Source organism: Oratosquilla oratoria, unplaced genomic scaffold (genome assembly GCF_046742065.1).
Source record: "Oratosquilla oratoria isolate Oo_2021 unplaced genomic scaffold, ASM4674206v1 SCAFFOLD70, whole genome shotgun sequence".
Lineage (NCBI taxonomy): Eukaryota > Metazoa > Arthropoda > Malacostraca > Stomatopoda > Squillidae > Oratosquilla > Oratosquilla oratoria.
In genome coordinates this window covers 202,171-222,500 of record NW_027467734.1, presented here as the reverse complement: position 1 = coordinate 222,500, position 20,330 = coordinate 202,171, and the positions used below count along the sequence as shown (strand labels likewise).

General features: G+C 45.1%; 1 protein-coding gene across 1 annotated transcript in view; it reads left to right on the top strand.

Annotated features, from left to right (window-relative positions):
* LOC143023917 (uncharacterized) overlaps positions 1-16,649 on the top strand; it is a 211,975-nt gene extending 195,326 nt beyond the window's left edge. The window contains exon 8 of the mRNA XM_076182586.1: positions 12,527-16,649. Coding sequence (XP_076038701.1) covers positions 12,527-15,445 — 2,919 coding nt within the window. The 3' untranslated portion in view covers positions 15,446-16,649. The remainder of the gene's footprint in view (positions 1-12,526) is intronic.
* The last annotated feature ends 3,681 nt before the right edge of the window (positions 16,650-20,330 follow it).

The window sequence follows — 20,330 nt, the reverse complement described above, 5'->3', positions numbered from 1 at the left end:
TACAGACATTTCAGGTAGCTCCTTGTCTGCATGAAGTGTCTAGACTAGACGACGTGAATTCACCCACAAGAACAGTTGAGAGAGAGAGAGAGAGAGAGAGAGAGAGAGAGAGAGAGAGAGAGAGAGAGAGAGAGAGAGAGAGAATCGAGTGCAGACAAGGTCACCGAGAAGTCACAGACCCAAAGACCAGAAAGAGGACACACGCTGGCGTCATCCTGACTGGCGACAGCGACCAACATCGTCGTCGTCGTCGACACCGCTTGAACGACATCACTGTCTGCCTCGCTCGCGAGTAAATGTCAACACCTTCGTGAGAATGACGTCACTCATGCTGAACAGAATCGGTTGGTCTTAGCCAGCGTGGAGAGAGCGAGAGAACGAAAGAGCCCTTTGTGCCCAAGGGGAATATTTACCTACGTTACTCTACGATTTATTATAGGCATCAATACGCGCGGATTGAAAATACAGGGAGGACGAGTGGAGGAGGCGGGAAGGGAATGTATCTTACTGATCCGTTTTGTGTGTTTGTATGAACTACAAGGAACAGTTAAACATGTTATAGTAAACAAAAATTTAATGCTTGCTGAGGAAAGAATAGGACGAAGAACTCATCAGTTCGAAGCTGAGGAATCGTGAAATTTCCTTTCCCAAAGAATCCATGTCATAAGTAGAAGAATCGCGTTGGGGTTCAGAGCCTTTTAGTGGAAAGATGGACACAGACACACACAAAGAAAGAGAGAGAGAGAAAAAGACAAAGACAGGCAGATAGAGATAGAGATAGAGAGAGAGAGAAAGACAAAGACAGACAGAGAGATAGAGAGCGAACTGGTTGACTTTTGCAAAAAGTATGAACACAGAAAAAAAAGAGGCGAATCTTTTCGGAAGATCTTTTGTGGCCTAGTCTCCTTAGGAGAGAGAGAGAGGAAGACACACAGGTCCGGAGGCAAGTACAGTAGGGATCGTGTGACAGAATTGCATCTGTGAAAGTTTGACCACTCAGTATACGATGTCCTTCCCCTTGGCGCCATTTCAGAACATAATCACCTGTGTAGCATGACCTCACTGATTTCGTTACACAGTAATGTTTCGGTGATGGGTTCCTGGGAGCGTCACGGAGATGAACAACATAGCCAATGGAAGACTGAAGAAGAAAGGAACATTAACACCTGTGTAGGGATGAATGAACTCACGGATTCCATTACACACGAAAAGGAATGTTACGGTGAAGGGTTCCTGAACACATTAACCGAAGGGGGTGCCACGGAAATGAAGAAAATAGCCTAGAGGGAACTTGAAGAGGAAAGGAGCGTTGACACCCGGTGGTGAAGGGATTAATATTGGGTCTCATTGACATGTAGCCTTTGAAGGATGAAACGAAAATGGCGATGTTAGTTGAGCGAATCACAAGTTTTTATGTTGAGGCGTTTCGGATCTTCCTCATCATCATCATCATCTTTCTCCTCTTCTTCCTGATCCTTCTCTTCCTCCTCCTCTTCCTCTTCTTCCTCCTCCTCCTCCTCCTCTTCCTCTTCCTCCTTCATCACGCAGGAGCGTGTTTACAAACTGCCATTCACGAGTACACACAGTCGTATTCATTCGTGTTACAAAGACTTCGGGTAAATACGAGATTTGCTTACGTCCAGAGGGGAAGTATTGTACAAAAGATGTGCTTCAAATGCTGTGGCGCGGACAATATGAGGCGGCTTCTGTAGAGAGAGGGGGAGGGACATGGAGGTACTGAACGAGGGCGAGCCGATGGTGGGTTGGGGGAAAAGAGGGAAAGGAAAGGGAGTGGAGTAAAGAGAGCGAAAGGAAAGAGAAAGAGAGGTAATGAAGTGAAAGGAAGGTAAGGAAAGGGGAAGGAAGGAAGGAAAGGGAAGGGGATGAGAGGGAAAGGGAGGGAAAGGGGAAGGGAAGGAAAAGGAGGAGAGAAAACGGGATGAGGAGTCAGAGAGAAAGGACACTTAAATTGAGAACCTGGCTAAGAAGAGAGGGGGAGGAAGGAGAGAAGAAAATAGACATAACCTGGTTAATGGAGGAAGGGAATAGAGGGAAGATGAAAGGAGGGAACGGTAGAATGGGCAATGAGGAAACTGTAATGAAAGAATTACTGTGAGAGAGAAGGTCAGGGAAGCAGAGAGTGGGTTAAAACAAGGAAGCTTTAAGAAGTAATTATTTGTGGGAGAGAGAAAATGGAGAAAATGGGAGAGACGGGGAGTTAATGTGTTATGTAAAGGAGAACTGGGGAGATAAACCAGGTGGGGAGGAAGAGAACTTAGGAAGGGGGGGATAACCAACCAGGTGATAGGATGGGGTGAGGTGGGGGTGTGTGTTATGGTGATGGGTCGAGTTGGTAGGTGGGTATGTAAAGAAGCATTGAGAGGGTAAAACGAGGGAAGGGGGAAGACATGGAGGAAGTTATTTGTATTAGCGAGGGGAGGAAAGTGTGAGAGAAGGGAGGGGAGACGGAGCTTAGGGCAGAAGCTTAGTAGCTCTACACTACCCTCAGCAGAATCATCCTACCCCAAGGTAGCCCCCAATGTCTCTGTGGCGAAGTACAGACGATGGTCCACGTCCTCCGGGAATGTCCATTGAGTCCCCATTGCTCTGACCAAGACCTTAGGGAAGCAAATGAAACTGCCCTTATATGGACACGGTTCTGGTGCGACAAGATATGATGAAGGTAGCCAGAACAAAATATATAGTTTTAGTTGTCAAAGGAAACAGATTGACTGAGACTTTTTCCAAAGTCATTATCCTCTTTCTCACTCCATTCCACTCAATCCCTCTCTCTCCTCTCTATCTCTCTTCCATCACCTACTCTTTATGCTCTCTTTCTGTGATGACAAAGACCCAAAAGAGACTTCGTGTAGTCTCTACCTTGACTGTCGTTGCGACTCACCAAGACCGAGACCCCAGCCAGGGTGGGCAACCTTTGGCACGCGGGCACACTAACGATTTTTTTTCCAGGGCTCACCTTAGAACAAAAAACTAATAAATCTCTAACTTCTTTTGTATGACAATTGGTAACCGTATGCTGCGCTGGGCGTCGGATTGGGTCTCTTAAGAGGTGAAGAAAGGGGGATCATACTCGTATGCAGGTCTATAATTATACTTCGTTGGCACGCGAGAAATTTCGTATCAAAGATTTGGCTGACTTTGGCACCCACACCTATAAAGGTTGCCCACCCTTTCTCTAGGACATCCAGAGTCCGTCTGTTTATGAGCAAAGCGTGTATTAGAAGAGTCATCCCTCCCTTCCTCACTTCACGCTTGATTCTCTACCTATTTGTCTGTTGGCTTTTCATCCTACCTGCTTGCCTTCGTATCTATCTGCCAGCCTGCTTACCTTTCTGCTCGTTTGTCTGTCAGTCTTTATTCCTGTTGATCTGTCTGCCAGTCTGCCTGCCTGTCAGCCTGCCTGTCAGCCTTCCGTCCCGCCCTTTTGCCTGTCCCCATTGCACTGACAACCCCACAACGTTCGCTTAGTCGTCTCACTATAGACAACCTGCGTGCTGTCCTACTGGCCTGTCTTCTTGCCCGCCTGCCTGCTTGCCTGCTTGCTTGCTTTCCCACCTATCCCTGCTGCATTGGCACCCAGCAGGAGAGGCAAGAGGAGCAGCAGGCAGCGAGAGAGGCTCAGCAGCGTTCGTTCGTTCATCTTGCTTCCTATCGATTTCTTCTTCGATGCTCCAACTTGCTTTGCTGCCTTGCTCGCTCTCTCGCTTGTTCCTTCTTGATTTGGTCTCCCCCGCGGATCTCATGAACCCTTTAGCACTGGAGGTGATTGTACACGGAAAGATCACGGAGGAGACGAATAGAACATGAGAATGGAGGAGGCTGCTAAAGACCATAAGGCGTACATCAGGTAGTTCTATGTCCATTACCACCTATCATCCCCGTGCGTAAAGTCATTTAACCTTCGCTTAAAACAACCAATCGTTTCAGTGATCACTACATGTCTATTCCATTCGTTAACCACTTTGTTGGTAAACCAGGTTTTGTCTATTTCCTTCTTAAACCTATATTTGTTCAATTTAGGTTTAGATTTAAGAAGAAAATAGACTAAACGAAAAAGAAAAGTGAGATGAGGTTTAGTAGAAGTTGGACGGTTGTCATCGTGGAGTCAAATGGAGATATGAAAAGTAAATATAGAAGGAACAGAGAAACGATACCTGATACAGGAACCTATATTGTCGTTTTGGCTGTTGGTGACTCTATAAACGCGTTCACGTGTTTGTAGTATTACTGTAAAGTAAACGCATAAAGCTCGTTCATGTCGATTTGGCACCAAAGTTAACAGTGTGTCTGTGTGTTGGGGGATTGTAAATGTACAGTTCCACGATGAGATATGTCAGTTTCAGATGTCTGTATGCAGATGACGCGGAAGTTATAACATCATGGATATCATCCCTAAGAGAAAGAATTAAATGAAATTCTATGATCTACTCTGTACTTACTATTAGTCATATAGACACGGTAAAGGAAACATGGACTGGAGGTGAAGCTTTTATTCCTTTGAGAAAGTCGATAGACGAAACGTCAGGAATGAAAGCTTCACCTCCAATCCATGTTTCCTTTACCGTGTCTATACAACTTGTTCACATGGATTTTCTACTATTAGTTAGTTAGTTAGAGGGTAGGTTAGATAAGATGGGGGAGAGGGAGGGAGGGGGGGATTTTGTGGTTTAGTGTAAGGAAAGAATGAAATGGAAGGAAGTTAAGAGTTATGATAGATGTGGGGCAGACGCACTTGCTCGGTAATATTTATAACCTCGTGGACTGTTCTTACTATTAGATTTCCCGTCCGCCAAGACATAAACTATACACAATGAATATTTTAATGTTTCGTACAAGTTATGCAAATAAGGTTATATATAAATATTTTTTACAATATAAGGGCTATCCTTGTATGTGACAACAATATTTACAGTATATAAATTTGATTATAATTGACACGTATAATCATTTGACCAAGATTAGTAATTTAATTTAAAACAATGCTATATGCGTTAAGGGGAAACTGCAGAAGGGGCGTGTTGCCACACAGATCTCGTCTAACATGACTCGTAAGGCGGAATGCTTGCATTCGATCGAGGTCAGTTCGAAAAGTCTTGAACAATCCTGTAGTTGTATGAACATTGTGACGAATGTGGGCAGGAGGTAAAGGGAACACGGGCTGAGGGGAATACTTTTATTCCTGACTATTTTCGCCTGAGTGGCTCCTCTGAAGAAGCCACTCAGGCGAAACTAGTCAGGAATAAAAGTATTTCCCTCAGCCCGTGTTCCCTGTACCTCCTACCAAATCCTGTAGTTCTCAGTATGCAAATGTAGCGTTTATGGTTGAATATACGATGTTAATTCTCTGTAAAGTGAATAGAAGGTGAGGCGCCTACGCCAGGAGGCGCTGAGTAGTTGAGGCCTGTGCGCTTTAAGGAATGTTGGGGCAGGTAGCAGTCAATGCCCGGAATCGGAGAGGAATGTAGGACTCGAACCCACGACTAAGCGAATGCGAGACCAGCACACTACTGATAACTCTACCAGCGTAAAGGGAATATTGTGTAAAAAAAAAAAAGAGTAAATCAACGAAAAAAAAAATCTTGAGAAAATCCTTAGTATAACTCATGACTTCAGACCTTGATTATACGAACCAAGTGTGTGTTTGTGTTGACCTTGGTATTAAGGTACGTTTTGGACCTTATTACTTTGGTACCAATTAGTCCCTTCCGTACCATGTGTCACTTTAACTTGTAGATACCATATGAGGATGGTACCTTTTTCAAGTACACAGGTGAGCTTTAAAAAGGTCTCAACAAGCAAAATGGTCTCTACTTTCACCATTTTGTCGGTAATTGTCATTTCAAATCACATCTTAACTTGTATTTCGGGTGACGTTGGGCTATCATATCAATCTCCTTAGCTCCCCTTCCGTAGTGAAGAAGTCAATTCTTTCATAGCGTGATGAAGCTCGTGTGAAGTTGCCATGGAAAGAAATAAAGGAGATTGCAAGAGACCATAAGGCCTACACTAGGCAGCTCCATGTCCCTTACCACCTGTCATCCCGATCCATCATGATTTCTCATCTCTTAAAATTACGCCTTGTTTCAGCGCTCATAGAAAGAAATAGAGGAGACTACAAGAGACCATAAGGCCTACATTAGGCAGTTCCATGTCCCTTACCACCTGCCATCCCTCTCTATTAAGTTAACTAATCTTCTCTCAAAACAACCGATAGTTTCAGTGCTGACTACACGGTAACTAAGTTTATTCCATTCGTTAACCACTCTCTTGGTAAACCAGTTCTTTCCTATTTTCTTCTTAAACCTAAATTTGTCCATTCTAAACCCATTAGTACAAGTCCTGCCTTGGAGTCTTAATATGATGACCTTGCCCTTGACACAATCACTTTTCTAGTTACACGAGACCTGACCTAAACCTAACGCCCTGACCACCGTCCCCGTGCATTTGGGGGATAGGAGAGTTCAATAGAGTGGAGGAGGGATGGAAGGGGAAGGGTGGAGATGGAAGAGGAAAAGTGGGGATGGTTCTCTTTCGTGACGAGTTGTATATGTCGTTCTATTTTGCCTTCCGTGACACTCTATTCTATCCATCTGCGTTTGACAGGAATCGAAGTAACATTATCACTGTGTATCTCTTTCGTAAAAACTGCCTCCAGGTTATCTATTTATTAATTAATTTATCTATTTATTTATTCATTTTCGTGACACCTTAGTACATAAGAACATCAGAATGAAGGAGACTGCAAGAGACCATGAGGCCTACACTAGACAGTTCCATGTGTATTGCCACCTGTGATCTCAAAATGGCGGAAGGAGCCACGGTTTCTTCCCGCATCGATCTGCCAACGCCGACAGACTTTCTTGTGGTTCGAGGCCAGACTGCTCTATTCGTCTGCGTGTCGGTGCCCCCGATGGATCAAAGGGAGTAGGTGAAGGATGGCCGATCACCACGAAGTGAGGACGCATGCGCGCGCGGCCGACCCTTACGTGACTTAGCAAAAGAACCCCTGACAGGGACACTGAGGAACAGGGAAGAGGTCTGCGAGGGCAGGAGAGGAGGAGCAGGAAGAGAAGGAGGAGGGAGAGGAAAAGGACGAGGAGGAAACAGGAAGGGAGAGGGAAAACAAGAGGAAAAGGAGGAAGAGGAAAAGGACGAGGAGGAGGAGGAGGACGAGAACTCAAGTAGGAGATCAGTCGAGAGGAGGAGGAGTAAGAGAAGGAAGAAGAAACAAAATGGAAGAGGGAGAACAAGAAGAATAGTACGAAGAGAACGAGGAGACCAGATGAAAGGAGAAAGAAGAAGAAGGAGAGGGAGAGGGAGAAAGAAAGGAAGAAAGGAAAAGTACCAGTAGGAAGCAACAAGGAGGAGGAGGAGGAAGAGGAGGTGGAGAACAAGGAGGAGGTGGAGGACAAAGTGGAAGACGAGGAGGAGGACGACCAGGACAAGAACGAGAATTCGTGTACTTCGAGAAGGTTCTTCATAACCTGTTGATGAGTTCGAGGAGATAAAATGGCCGTATCTTACAACTTTGCGTAATGAAATTCCAACAGCGGCGTTGGCGGGGCTTTCAGTTTACGGTTGCAAAAGTCATAAGAGGGGGCGTAACTTGGTAGGTGACTCTCGGTTGTGAATTACAACCTGATGTCAGACGAGGTTGTAAGTCCTTCTTGGAGCTGACCTCCGAAGCGTAGATCGCACCTCATTTCAAGATGGTTCATTTTGATTGTGCGTGGATACAGTAGACATACAACAGAAGAAAGTACATCAAACATTTCAAGATGATGATTTGGAATATTTCTTTTCGTTTTATTAGGGCCGTTCTTGGATAATAGGCATGGACCAAAGGAAACCACATGAAGCGTTTCAAGATGGTTATTTTCATTATTTCTTTTCGTTTGGTTAGGGCGATTCCTGGATACAGTAGACATGCGACAGAGGAAACTACATCAAGGTAGGCATGCAACAGAGGAAACCACATGAAGCGTTTCAAGATGGTTATTTTCATTATTTCTTTTCGTTTGGTTAGGGCGATTCCTGGATACAGTAGGCATGCGACAGAGGAAACTACATCAAGCGTTTCAACATGATTATTTTGATAATTTCTTCTCGTTTGATTAGGGCCATTTCTGTATACAGTAGACATGCAACAGAGGAAACCACATGAAGCGTTTCAAGATTATTATTTTGATTATTCCTCGTTTGATTAGGGCGGTTCCTGAATACAGTAGGCATGCCCCAGAGGAAACCACATCAAGCGTTTCAAGGTGATTATTTTGAGTATTCCTCTTTGTTTGATTAGGGCGATTCCTGGATACAGTAGGCATGCCCCAGAGGAAACCACATCAAGCGTTTCATTAGGGCCATTCCAGGTAATGTTTGAGAATATGCTGCATTTTCGACCTTTTTCTTCCTCTTGGCATTTTGGAACGCCACAAAATGCGTCCTCCGACGTTGAATGGAACACTTTGGATACGCTTTGCATAATTTAATACTTACCCACCGTCACGGGTTTTATGTTTACGTCTTACGGGTGTTTCAAACACTGGCACGAAAAGGTGGGGAACCTTCTAGAATCAATAGTCGAAAAAAAAAAAAAAAAAAAATGGAAACCAAGAACCCCATGGCTATGAAATTCAGTCTCTCGAGCTGCTGTCGATGACCGAAAGACTAAATCTACGGCAACGACCAAGATAAGAACAGGAGGCTGCAAGAGACCATAAGTCCTACACTAGACAGTTCCATGTCCATTACCACCTGCCATCCCCGTGCATAAAGTCGTCATCTCTTAGAACAACCAATAGTTTCAGGGCTCACTACATAGTAAGTCAACCACTCTACTAGTTAACTAGTCCTTACCTAAACCTAAATTTGTCCAATCTAGACCCATAACTACGAGTTCTGTCCTGTTGTCTTGATATGGCGACCTTGCCAGTATCAACCTTTGACAAACAAACCTTGACGCCAACGAACCGAAAAAGGAAGATTCAAAGCCGCGTTTACAGAAACTTTTCTCTCTCCTCTCTCGGCGAGCTGGGTCAAGAGGCATGAAATGATCTTCCGCAAGCTGTCCAAAACAAAACCGGAAGGTTCCAGAGTCCCTGGAGTGCCGTTGAGGAGGACTCCGCGCGCGTGTGAGTGCCAACCACGGCCAGGGCTGTAATAAATCCTCGTGATCGATGACACCCCGCCCCCTTCATCCTCCTCCTCCTCCTCCTCTTCCTCCTCCCTCTTCCCTCCCTAACATAACGCCCTCTCTTCTCCCCCCCGGATCCCCCCTCCCTCGTCACCCTGATCCAAATGTCGATTCTTTCAAATTGGGCACAGCGCTCTGGTCTTGCCTCTGTTGTTCTGTTCTGTTCATTTCGGTCTGCCGGATATTATTCAAACCAGTAACTACTACTTGTCTTTTCATTCAAAGCACACAGGGAAAAGGTGGCGGGGGTATATAAGCGTCTCCTGACGTGAACCTCTCTTTTTTATCATCACAGTTTTGGAGAAAGTCACTCATTAAATAAAAAGTTATGAAAATATCTAATCGAGTGAAATCTGGAAATCGCAAACCATCCTGCTTGGCAACACAGGTAGAAATATCCGCCAGGTTAAAATAAATATATAGAAAAACGCTCTTTTCTCTCTTTCCCTCCTCTTCCTCTCCTCTCCTCTCTTCTTTCTCTTCTTCTGCCCTATCCTCACCTGTTCTATCCTCTTCCTTCTATTTCCTTCCTTTCTTCTCTCCTATCCTGCATCTCCGTTTGTCATATTCCAGATGAAAATAATACTTTAGACGTCAGCCATATTAAAAAAGAAATCAAGTGCCCTCCCCAACCAACCTTTTGTTAAATAAAAAAAAAAAGAATCTAGAAATACAACACTATTAAAAAAAAATCGCTCTGTTCTAATTTCTTTTTCTGACAATCGCCTCTTGACTTTTGTCATCATCCTGTTACCCAACCCTCCCCCTTCTTTCCTTTGGGAAATGAAAATATTAATCCTTACGTCAGTCACAGGCCACAGTTCTCTTCCCTACACTGTGACCCCAACCCCCCCCCTTTACCCCCTCCCTCCCACGGAACCCCCCTTTACCCCCTCCCTCCCACGGGTCCCCAACTTGATTGCCTTGCATCAGATCTGCCCCGACTACTTCCACTTCCGATGACGCTATCCAGGCAGAGTCTCCCGCAGTATAAAGACAGGAGTGATGTAGGCATGGTCATCATGTTAAGACAGCTAGTTAGGACTCGTAGCAATGGGATTAAATTGGATAAATTGGGGTTTGAGAAGGAAATGGGTAAGAACTGGTTTACCAACGTAGTTAATGAATGGAATAAACTTAGGAGTGAAAGGTGTGTAAGGTACATGGAACTGCCTAGTGTAGGCCTTATGGTCTCTTGCAGTCTTCTCAATTCTTATGTTCTAATGTTCTTCCAAGAAGGCTCTCCAGGCAGTAGTGTACTCATTGTTGAACAGGATGAACAGATTTAGCATAATTTTGCTAAATTCGATATAGTTTACTAGAAATGATACTATCCCAATTTAGAAAATATAACGGAATAAAATATTTAGCATTATTTTTGCTAATGTGGCATAATTGCAGCTGCTGTCTAACATATTTCCGCTTAAGAAATCTGGTCACCCTGCTTCTGAGTGCCTTGATGAAACCCCTCCATCCTTCTACAACATGACATAAGTTATGTTCTTTGTTCAGGCCAAAGACAAACGAGTTTATGCAATTGAAGGCGGGGCCTCGGTCGATAGCGACCAGAATTCACAGTCCCCCTCCCCCCCCCAAGCTCCATAAAAATCGCCTTAACGAAGACAATCAAGTGCGGCGCCGGTGGAGCCTCGTGGCAATAACGCTGACACTTATCAACACTTCTTTACGATCATGAAACAAATCATTCGTAACGGCGAAGTCTTTCAATATAATCAACCCGGCCGCCGCGAGACTCGATCTAGGGTTCTGGCTTTTTTTTTTTTTTCTTTCTTTTTTTTTAGTGGAATGATGGTCCCCGGATCTTTACGAATTGACCCGGTGAGATGGAGCATTCTCTTAGCTTAATAAAATCGTCTAACGAAACTACTATTAAGTCAGGAGGCGCGTAGCTGCGGCCGAAGCCGTCACCTTTGCCCTGTGCGGTTGGACTGTTGGGGCAGGTCACTGATGGGAATCGAAGAGAGAAGTTAAGAATTAAAAACATGTGTCATTGATTATAGGGAACGACCTCGTAGTAAAAAGGTTGTAGTATACAATCAGCTGCAAAAGTCTTGAACCAGGGTATATATTTCCCAATACACATATAATTCTTGTTGCTGATCTTTTCTCATGTATTTAAAAACGTTAACCATAAGATAAACCCAGCTTAAAAATAGTAAAATAGACAATCAGAAAATAAAAGTTATGTGGTGTGGAAATCACACCGTGAGTCAGACCTCCTGCATTAGCCTTGTTGTACGATTAAGATACTGAAAGTCGCCCGGTTGACACTGAGTCCATTGTGGAACTGTCATCAGTACGGTTAAGTTCATCATAAACTCGCTAATTACATGACTAAGCGCAAGACTCCTTTCTTTATTGTGACTAGCCGCGGCTGCAGAGAGATGCAAGTACCCTCATACCTCTTCGCTAGCAAGGGAGAGATGAATTCTACGTACTCTGGTTGACGACAACCAGAGTCTCGAAAAGATTACTATCCGGAATGGAATGGAATTAAGTATAATCAGTGAATGTTGCAGAGGAAGAATCAATTGAAACGATTCCGAAAGAAACAAGTGCTGCTACTTTCCAGATGTCACTTTCCTTTCTGTTGTGGTTCTTCCTCAATATGTCGACTTATCCCTTCAATGAGTAAAAGCAGCAACGACTGCAACAGCACTGTAGGAGAGAGGCCAAACGCAGAGTATGGGATCCAATGTATTTAACTTTTCGCCCGTCTGAAGAAGCCCTGCTGGGCGAAACGTTAGATATATTGGATCCCATACTCTGCGTTTAGCTTATCCCTTCAACTTGCACTTTTCCTTTGATGTTGGCTGCTACCAGACTGTTTTATTCATCCCCGTGGTATCCCTCGGTGAGATCATGACTGTAGAGGACAAGACTATAAACAGAGAATAACTCATGTTTTTGACGGAAATAAAATTCCAATGTTGGTGGCACTTATGATGCACTCGGTGCCTCATCTATGTTGACAAAAGGTTTGCAATATTCGTTTGTGTCGCTGTCTCTGCTGCAAATATAAATCCATATATGTTTGAAACATGAAAGAATTACAAAGGAGGAGCATGCCGAAAGGAGACCTTTTGGCCCATAACTAAGTCGGATGCGAAAATATATAATAATGATGAATGTATAACTAAATCACCAAAGATATACGAGTCAAAAGAGCCTTGAGATGACACAGGATTGTCCTCAAGGATAGAAGCTTTGGTAAACTAGATTGCATAACAACACCCTAGAGAAATGTCACATGTCACTTGTAGTAACGTTTCCTTCTCCTTTTCTTTGCAGGAGGAGCCCATGGACCTAAGTTTCCAAGTGTTGGTCACAAGGAAGGTGAAGAGAAGAAAACCGAAGCCCTCTTCAGCCACCCTCCAGAGTCCGACCTCAACTCCTTCTTCTCCTCTTTGTACAGCCACCACCACAGTCGCTTCTTCAGCTCCAGCCGCCACACTGACGGAGGAGGAACAGGCCGCCGAGGCGCTAGAGACCCTGGCAGCCCAGGTGTCCGTGCAGAAGTCGAAGGACCTCGAGGAACCACCCAAGAAGGTCCAGAGGCTGAGTCCTGGGAGCGGCGACGAGGAGTCTGTCGGGAGAAAGGAGAGAACGAAAGAAGACCATCTGCAGGCTCCTCCGACTCCCATCACGAAAGAAGAACCGGCGCTCGACACGCAACCACCCACACCGCCACAGACTCCAGAAACCCCTACGGTTGAGGACGTCCGTGGTCAGCAACATGATCAGCGGAGACGGCACCGCCGGCAGGAGGAAGAGGAATACCAACAACAGAGGGAGGATGCTGAGGAACCTATTGAGGAGGATGAGATGGAGACAGAGATGGATGTAGAAGCCGAAGGGGAAAATGAAGCTGAAGGAGAGGTTGAGGGAGAAGCGGAGGCGGAGGTCGAAGTGGAGGCGGAGGCTGACGCAGAGGAGGACGAAACGGAAGAGATGGCGACGAACAACCAAGACCCAGCTGAGGTTGAGATGGAGGAAGAACAGGAGCAGGAACAGGAGCAAGAGCAAGAGCAAGAGCAGGAGGGAACGCAGCAGGAAGACGAACAGGGAGAAGGCAGTGCAGCTTCCGGAGACATCGAAGAGTCTAATACTCCCAGGGTCGAACAAGGAGAGGGAGGCGAAGAGGAAGACGAGCAGCCGTTGGAAATGGAAGACCTCGACACCTCGAAGGAGTCTGAGGACCTTGGCGTGGACCAAGACTCGGAGGCGCCTCTGGAGGTGGACACAAGTCATGAGACCGAACCCGAGGCTGATGGCGACCAGGACGGCAGCGAGGGTTATGCCCTCACCGAGGACGAATCAAGAACCATCAAACGAAGCGACGACGACAACTTCTCAAACCACAAGGACATGACGGACTGTGGCGCAGACGACGAGGACGAGGACGAGGAGCAGGAGGACAGCGCCATTGACGTGACCGAAACGAGCGAGCCCTTGGACAGCGACGAGAAGGACACCGACCTCAACGTCAGCACCGAATCTCGGGACACCGAGGACGAGACGGCGAACGCGTCCGTGACTTCGCCCTCGTCGTACGACGCCAAGTTCGTGCAGACGGAAGAGGGACCCATCAACCTGAGTCACAAGGACAACCAGAAGTCCAAAAACAAAGGGAAAGATTGCTATGTCTTTACCGACAACGAGGAGGAGGGTGAGGGTGAAGGCGAGGGTGAGGGTGAGGGTGATGGGGAGGCGGAGGAGAGGGACGAGATGGGCGCGCTAGACCTCTCACGTCACGCCCGTACCGTGAGGGCCCAGCGTGAGAGTCTCGAATCCCCGGGAACACCTCCAACGCCCACGAGCTCCTCACAAAATTCTCCATCTGGAGGTAGCGGTTCTTCGGCGGCCAGCAAGGCGGCCAAGGGAAAGGGCACTCAGACCATCCTCTCCATCACGCAAAGCAATACATCCAAGAAGCTCAACCCTCCACCCTCAGCTCCCAACAGCTCTCCCCCAGCCATACCCGCTATCAACCGCTCTGTGCCCCTGGACTGGACCCGACCTCCTCTCGTACCAGCGCCCTGCAGTCCACACGCTGTAGCTTTCAGAGACCTCATGACACTGTCTCAAGCTGCGGTGCAGCTGCAACTCGCTATGGCCCACGCGCAAGCACAGGCCCAAGCGCAAGCACAGGCTCAGGCACAGGCACAGGCCCAAGCACAGGCACAGGCCCAGGCTCAAGCTCAGGCTCAAGCAGCACAGGCGAAGGCGCAAGCGAAGAAGAAGCAGCACGAGACCTTGAACTTCATCAATGGCTCCGGAGACACTCTGACGATAAGCCCCATTGCGCCTTCGTCAGAGCCGGGTAACGCTAAGAACAAAGCGTCTACCGCCGTTACCACCACGACCACCACCACCACGGCCGCCGTCACGAACACCAAGACCAGCACGAACACCCTCAAGATGTCTAACGGAAGCTCGACGCCCACCAAGAACCATTCCAACACTGTCAGCTTCCTGGGCAAGACGACTCTCGGGAAAGTGACCTCGGGGACACTGAAGACCACCATTCCGAAGTCGGCCTTGAACACGTCCCTCAAGATCCCCGTCATCTCGTCCTCGTCAACCAAGACCACCAACGGGTCCGCGTCCTCCACCAAGTCCACCACGGCGGGTAGCAACGACAAGAAGGAGCGAACCGGGGATCCAGTTTTCAAAATAACAAACCAAAAACTAGCCGAGTTCGTTCGACAGCAGCATCTGAACAACAAACTCAAACAAAATAATCACCACAATAATCGACACCACCACCACAATCACCACCATCACCACCACAAAAGCAGCCACAAGAACTCCAATTCGTGGTCCTCCTCCAAGAACTCTTCGGGATCGTCTTCCTCTTCTTCGTCGCCAGCAACCACACCCACCAATACCAACAAGAACGGAGTCATGACCTCCAGCTCTTCCTCCATCACGATTACTCCCGCTTCCATCACCAAAACAGCCTCGAGCAATTCTTCCTCGTCTACTAACATCCGTGCGACCAACACCAGCGTCAGGCAGATCCCCAACCCATCCTTACTTCGACAACAATCAGAGTCGCGGTTAAGCCGGGGAGGGAGCGGTCTTGGTTCCTCGAAAAGGAACTCTGACTCGACTTCCATCAGCCGGATCGAGAGCCTGACTCGCTCCTTACACGAAAAGGTCGCCGCGTCTTCGCTTGCTGCGACCGTCAACTCTGTCGCGCGGTAAGGTCATCGTCCAAACCATAGAACTCGATTGGTGCCACATTCGATCGAGATGTGTCCGTGGATCAGGCAGGTGAGTGCGGGCCGTTAGCTTTCAAAATGGCGCGCATGTGTGCACGTGAAGTTACACTGCAGCTACTAGCTGCCCAAGAGAAAACTTGGAGTCTGCTTCGGCACCTGACGTCTAAGACAATGCACCAATGAATCCACAATGACTTTAGCATTCACCTGCTGTTGTGTCGCATCTCCAAGAAAGTTCTATATTGACCCAAAAGCGTGACGGCCATAGTAGCATAGCAAAGCAGTCGCTAATCCGAAATCTATATATATAGTTTTTTGAAAATTAGCTAATGTGATAGCTGTACTCATGTAGTAGGTATTATGTATGTATATATACATATATATAATGCGTATGTATATTATATATACACAAGTGTATATATCGTACACACATCTATGTATATGTATATATAAACATACATGCGTGCATGTGTATTTCACTGTGCTGAAACATCAATGAATACTTCGAAATACTGAAGCTTTCTTTATCGATAAGATGTACAGACACATGCTGTGGAGGTTACCTTACACTGAGACAAATCTGTAGCCACGTCAAATAATGACCTGTGATTAAACTGTACGATTTGCGGGGATCTGATAACTTAAAAGATAGACCCGCACCCATATGGCATTACCCGCAACGGTTGAAAAGAAAATCAACTATGTGGACAAGAATGAGTGTAAATGTGATCGCAACAATGTAAATATATTAATGCCGATATTGATTCGCAAATTTAGCGTTAATGGCAAAACCAGTCAAGTGCAAAAACTAAGATTAGAAAAAAAAAAAAAAAAAAAGTGTCCTGAATTAGTGGTGAACTCGCTTCTTGGACGCCCCGCGCAAGAGGAACGTGCAGGTCCAGCTAGAGGCGGTCGAGATCCCAATCCCGGGCATGACCCCACTAACTCTCGACCGTCGTGACCTCCTCTGGAGGATACCAGACGATTCTGTTCAAGTAAGAGACAAAAAAGGGTCTGTCGATTCCCAATTTGAATAGGATAGTCTGATGTCGGTCGGATATAATATGTGTCACTGCGGTGAAAGGGGGAATTAAGAGAGTGATGATGCTGAGTAGTATATGTACTGGATGCCCGGATGAAGACTATCTGGATGTCATTGATTGAGATAAGTACCGGGCTATATATACATATATATATATATATATATATATATATATATATACACATATATATATACATATATATACACATATATATATACATATATATATATATATATACATATATATATATACATATATATACATATATATACATAATATATATATATATACATATATATACATAATATATATATATATATACATTATATATATACATATATATATACATATATACATATATATATACACACAATTATATATATATATATAATATTATATATATATATAATTATATATATACATATATATATATATATATATATATATATATATATATATATATATTATATCACGACGTACTGTCTGAGATATAAGAACTTGGTACAGACACCATGCTGTGTCATTGTAATTGCTTACGGTGCTTTACAACATTCACATGTTTATGTGTTACTGTTAAGTTAACGTTCGGTTCGCTGACTGAGCAGTTTACGTAAGGAATTATATACACCACTGCACACCTTACTGTACCAGGTTTTTATGTCCGAAGACTGTACCAAGACATTAGCTAGTGCTGTGTATAGAATTTTATGGTAGGTCATTGTACATACTGCATATGTTTTAGCGGTGAAATAGGTGTTATACACAGATGGTATACGTGCTGTAGAGGAAGTATAATATTGGTAATAGGTATATAATGCAAGCTGTACGACACTCCCAACACAATGGGCCAGGAGTCGTTAGTACTCTAAGCACCCGTCACAGTTTTCATTCATGCTATGATGATTGTTATGATTTATTACTATTTTTCGTAGTCTTGTAAGAAAGAACGAAATCAAAGGTCTCTGCGTATCCATGTTGTGTTTTGGAGGCACACAGAATATGTTAATAATAGGTTAGAACGTTGTGTGGTTCAGGTTTGAATGTAATGCTTGGAGGGTGGGAGACAAATTTTGGATAAATTCAAAGTGTAGTACCTGTAGTGGACGAGGGAGAAAGAGGAAGATGAAGAGGAGGAGAACGAGGAGGAAGAGGAGGAAGAGGACATGATGTCATGAGTGATCATTATTTTTCATCTAGCTTTGCTAAGTTCAATGCAAGAAAAGCGAGAACAAGGAATAGATAAGAACAGGTTTGTTTTCTTCGATGGGAACGATATGACGTCATAAAGCGATGTGACAGTCGACTCGCAAAGAACGTTAGTTTTCTTCCCTTGACACGAAGCGACCTGTTGTCATTTCGACCTTGGTGGAAAACTAAAAAAACAAACAGCCGCAGTAGAGAACAATGTATTTTGTAACAACCACACTTAACAACGAGAAATTCAACACAAACAGACGGAGACGGTCATCGAGTACGCGGTCTGGCCGTGACTCCAAGCAGCTTGGGCAGGAAATGTACGCTGTTCTTCCTGCTCCGCGAAAGACGACCCTAATTGGTTATATTGTAAGAAGAAACTCGGGACAAGGAGAGTCACAAAGTCCGCACACTCTCTGACCTACAGACCTTGTCGTCGCCGACATCTGTGTGTTAAGGTCAACCTTCATCCTACCTACAGACTCTTCTCGACCGTACAGACACGTAACTGTCCTTTACATGGAAGTTACTAAGTATCCATGCACACTCTCTGACCTTGTCGTCACCGACGTCTGTGTGTTAAGGTCAACTTTCTACCTACAGACTCTTCTCAACCGTACAGACACGTAACTGTTCTTTACATGGGCGTCACTGAGTATCCATACACACTCTCTGACCTACAGACCTTGTCGTCCCCGACGTCTGTGTGTTAAGGTCAACCTTCATCCTACCTACAGACTCTTCTCAACCGTACAGACACGTAACCTTTCTTTACATGGGCGTCTCTGAGTAGCCATGCACACTCTGTGACCTACAGACCTTGTCGTCCCCGACGTCTGTGTGTTAAGGTCAACCTTCATCCTACCTACAGACTCTTCTCAACCGTACAGACACGTAACTGTTCTTTACATGGACGTCAAGGAGTATTCATGCACATGTAAGTGGCACAGCACTGAAATGATAAAGTTGCGTGTGTGTATTTGTGTATACACTATCGAAGAATGGTAGTGTGATATATAAAATGTCACGGTTTCACAATTACACAAGCGTGATCAAATTGACGCTCTACATGTGTAGGTAGCTGTACATTGTATCTTTCACACAAGGTCATGAACGCAAAGAGTTGGTGCACACACGTGATACCCATCACACGTTTCACACGTATCGACTTTTCGACGTGTGCCGTCCACGACACGACGTCGTGCTTTCCAAAAACCCTACGTGTCTGTGGACGCTATCACACGTTACGACCACGACCACGTGTAAAAATGTCCATAGAAATTCATGGTTATTTGAAAGCACGACGTCGTGTCGTAGACGGCGCACGGCGAAAAGTCATTGCGTGCGAAACGAGGCTCACTCCTCGAGCAGTGAACGGTGATGCCTTCTGGATGAGAACAAGCATAACCGAGTCCTAGAGAGTTCCACATAATGCAGAAACCTTTCGCAGAATGAAATTTAATGTCTTTGCGAAGTACACACACACACACACACACACACACACACACACACACACACACACACACACACACACACACACACACACACACACACACGCACACACACATACACACACACACACACAAAACCACTCGTGTGTATGTTTCATGCATCAATCTACAATTTTTTTTCTCTTAGACCGACTCAATCTTCCTTGTTTTCTTCTCGATAACAAATAGTAAAGGGACAATGAAAAGGGGCGGAAAGCGTTTTCCAAACGACCTATGGCTTTAATTTCTGCATTATTTCCAGTAACTTAGTGTGACCGAGTACACAGAGAAGAAAAAAAAATAATGATCACTATGACATTTTCCATAAGTCTTCGAAAAGCAAGAAGGTAGCGAACGCCAATTAGCCCATGCAGTTGGTCAGTTGACAGACACAAGGACATCGAGAGATGAGGTACTTGCCCCAGTTTGCCTACAAGCAAGTTCGAAAGCGAGGAATAAAGTCAAAACTTTCTTGCATCACACTACAGAAAGTTTCTCTTTCTCGGGAATTTATAAAAACCGAAAATCCCCAATACTCGAAACGAAAACTTTTTTTCGAAATTGTTCCTAGTATCTAGAGATTTTTTCTTAAAGAATATTTCGAATTTTTTTGGGGTTCCCGATAGAAAGCGATATCTGTGTCCGAAAATCCCGAGAGCTTGCTAATGGAGAGTCTAACTTCCTCTTTCCTAAATGGTTCCTCTTGTCTGTCCTTCCCACTTGTATTTTCTACGCCATACGACCATGCAATTGCGGCACCAATTTGCTTTTTAGTCCCCATTGCTCGCTATTCCTTCTCTTCCTTTAACCGCGTTCTTTCTCATCCAGCCGACGAAGTCTTTTGGAACAGCAGAAGCTGAGGTTCATGAACAGCCGAAGAACTTCAACGCCAATAAGTCAGTGAACCTGAGAACGAATTCATTCAGAAACTACAACATCCTGTCGCAAGGTGGCGGGACGGGGAGGGATGGGGTGGGGTTCAGGGCAGTCTGTCAGTAGGCAGAGCCTAGCATAACCAAAGACATAGTTTAAGTTCCTTGTTTACTCTTGTTTGTTTGTTTTTTGTACTTGTTTTGTTTGTTTGAGTTTTACATTAAATAATCATTGTACTGCTGTCGCTTATGGCTGGCAAAGTCGGTGG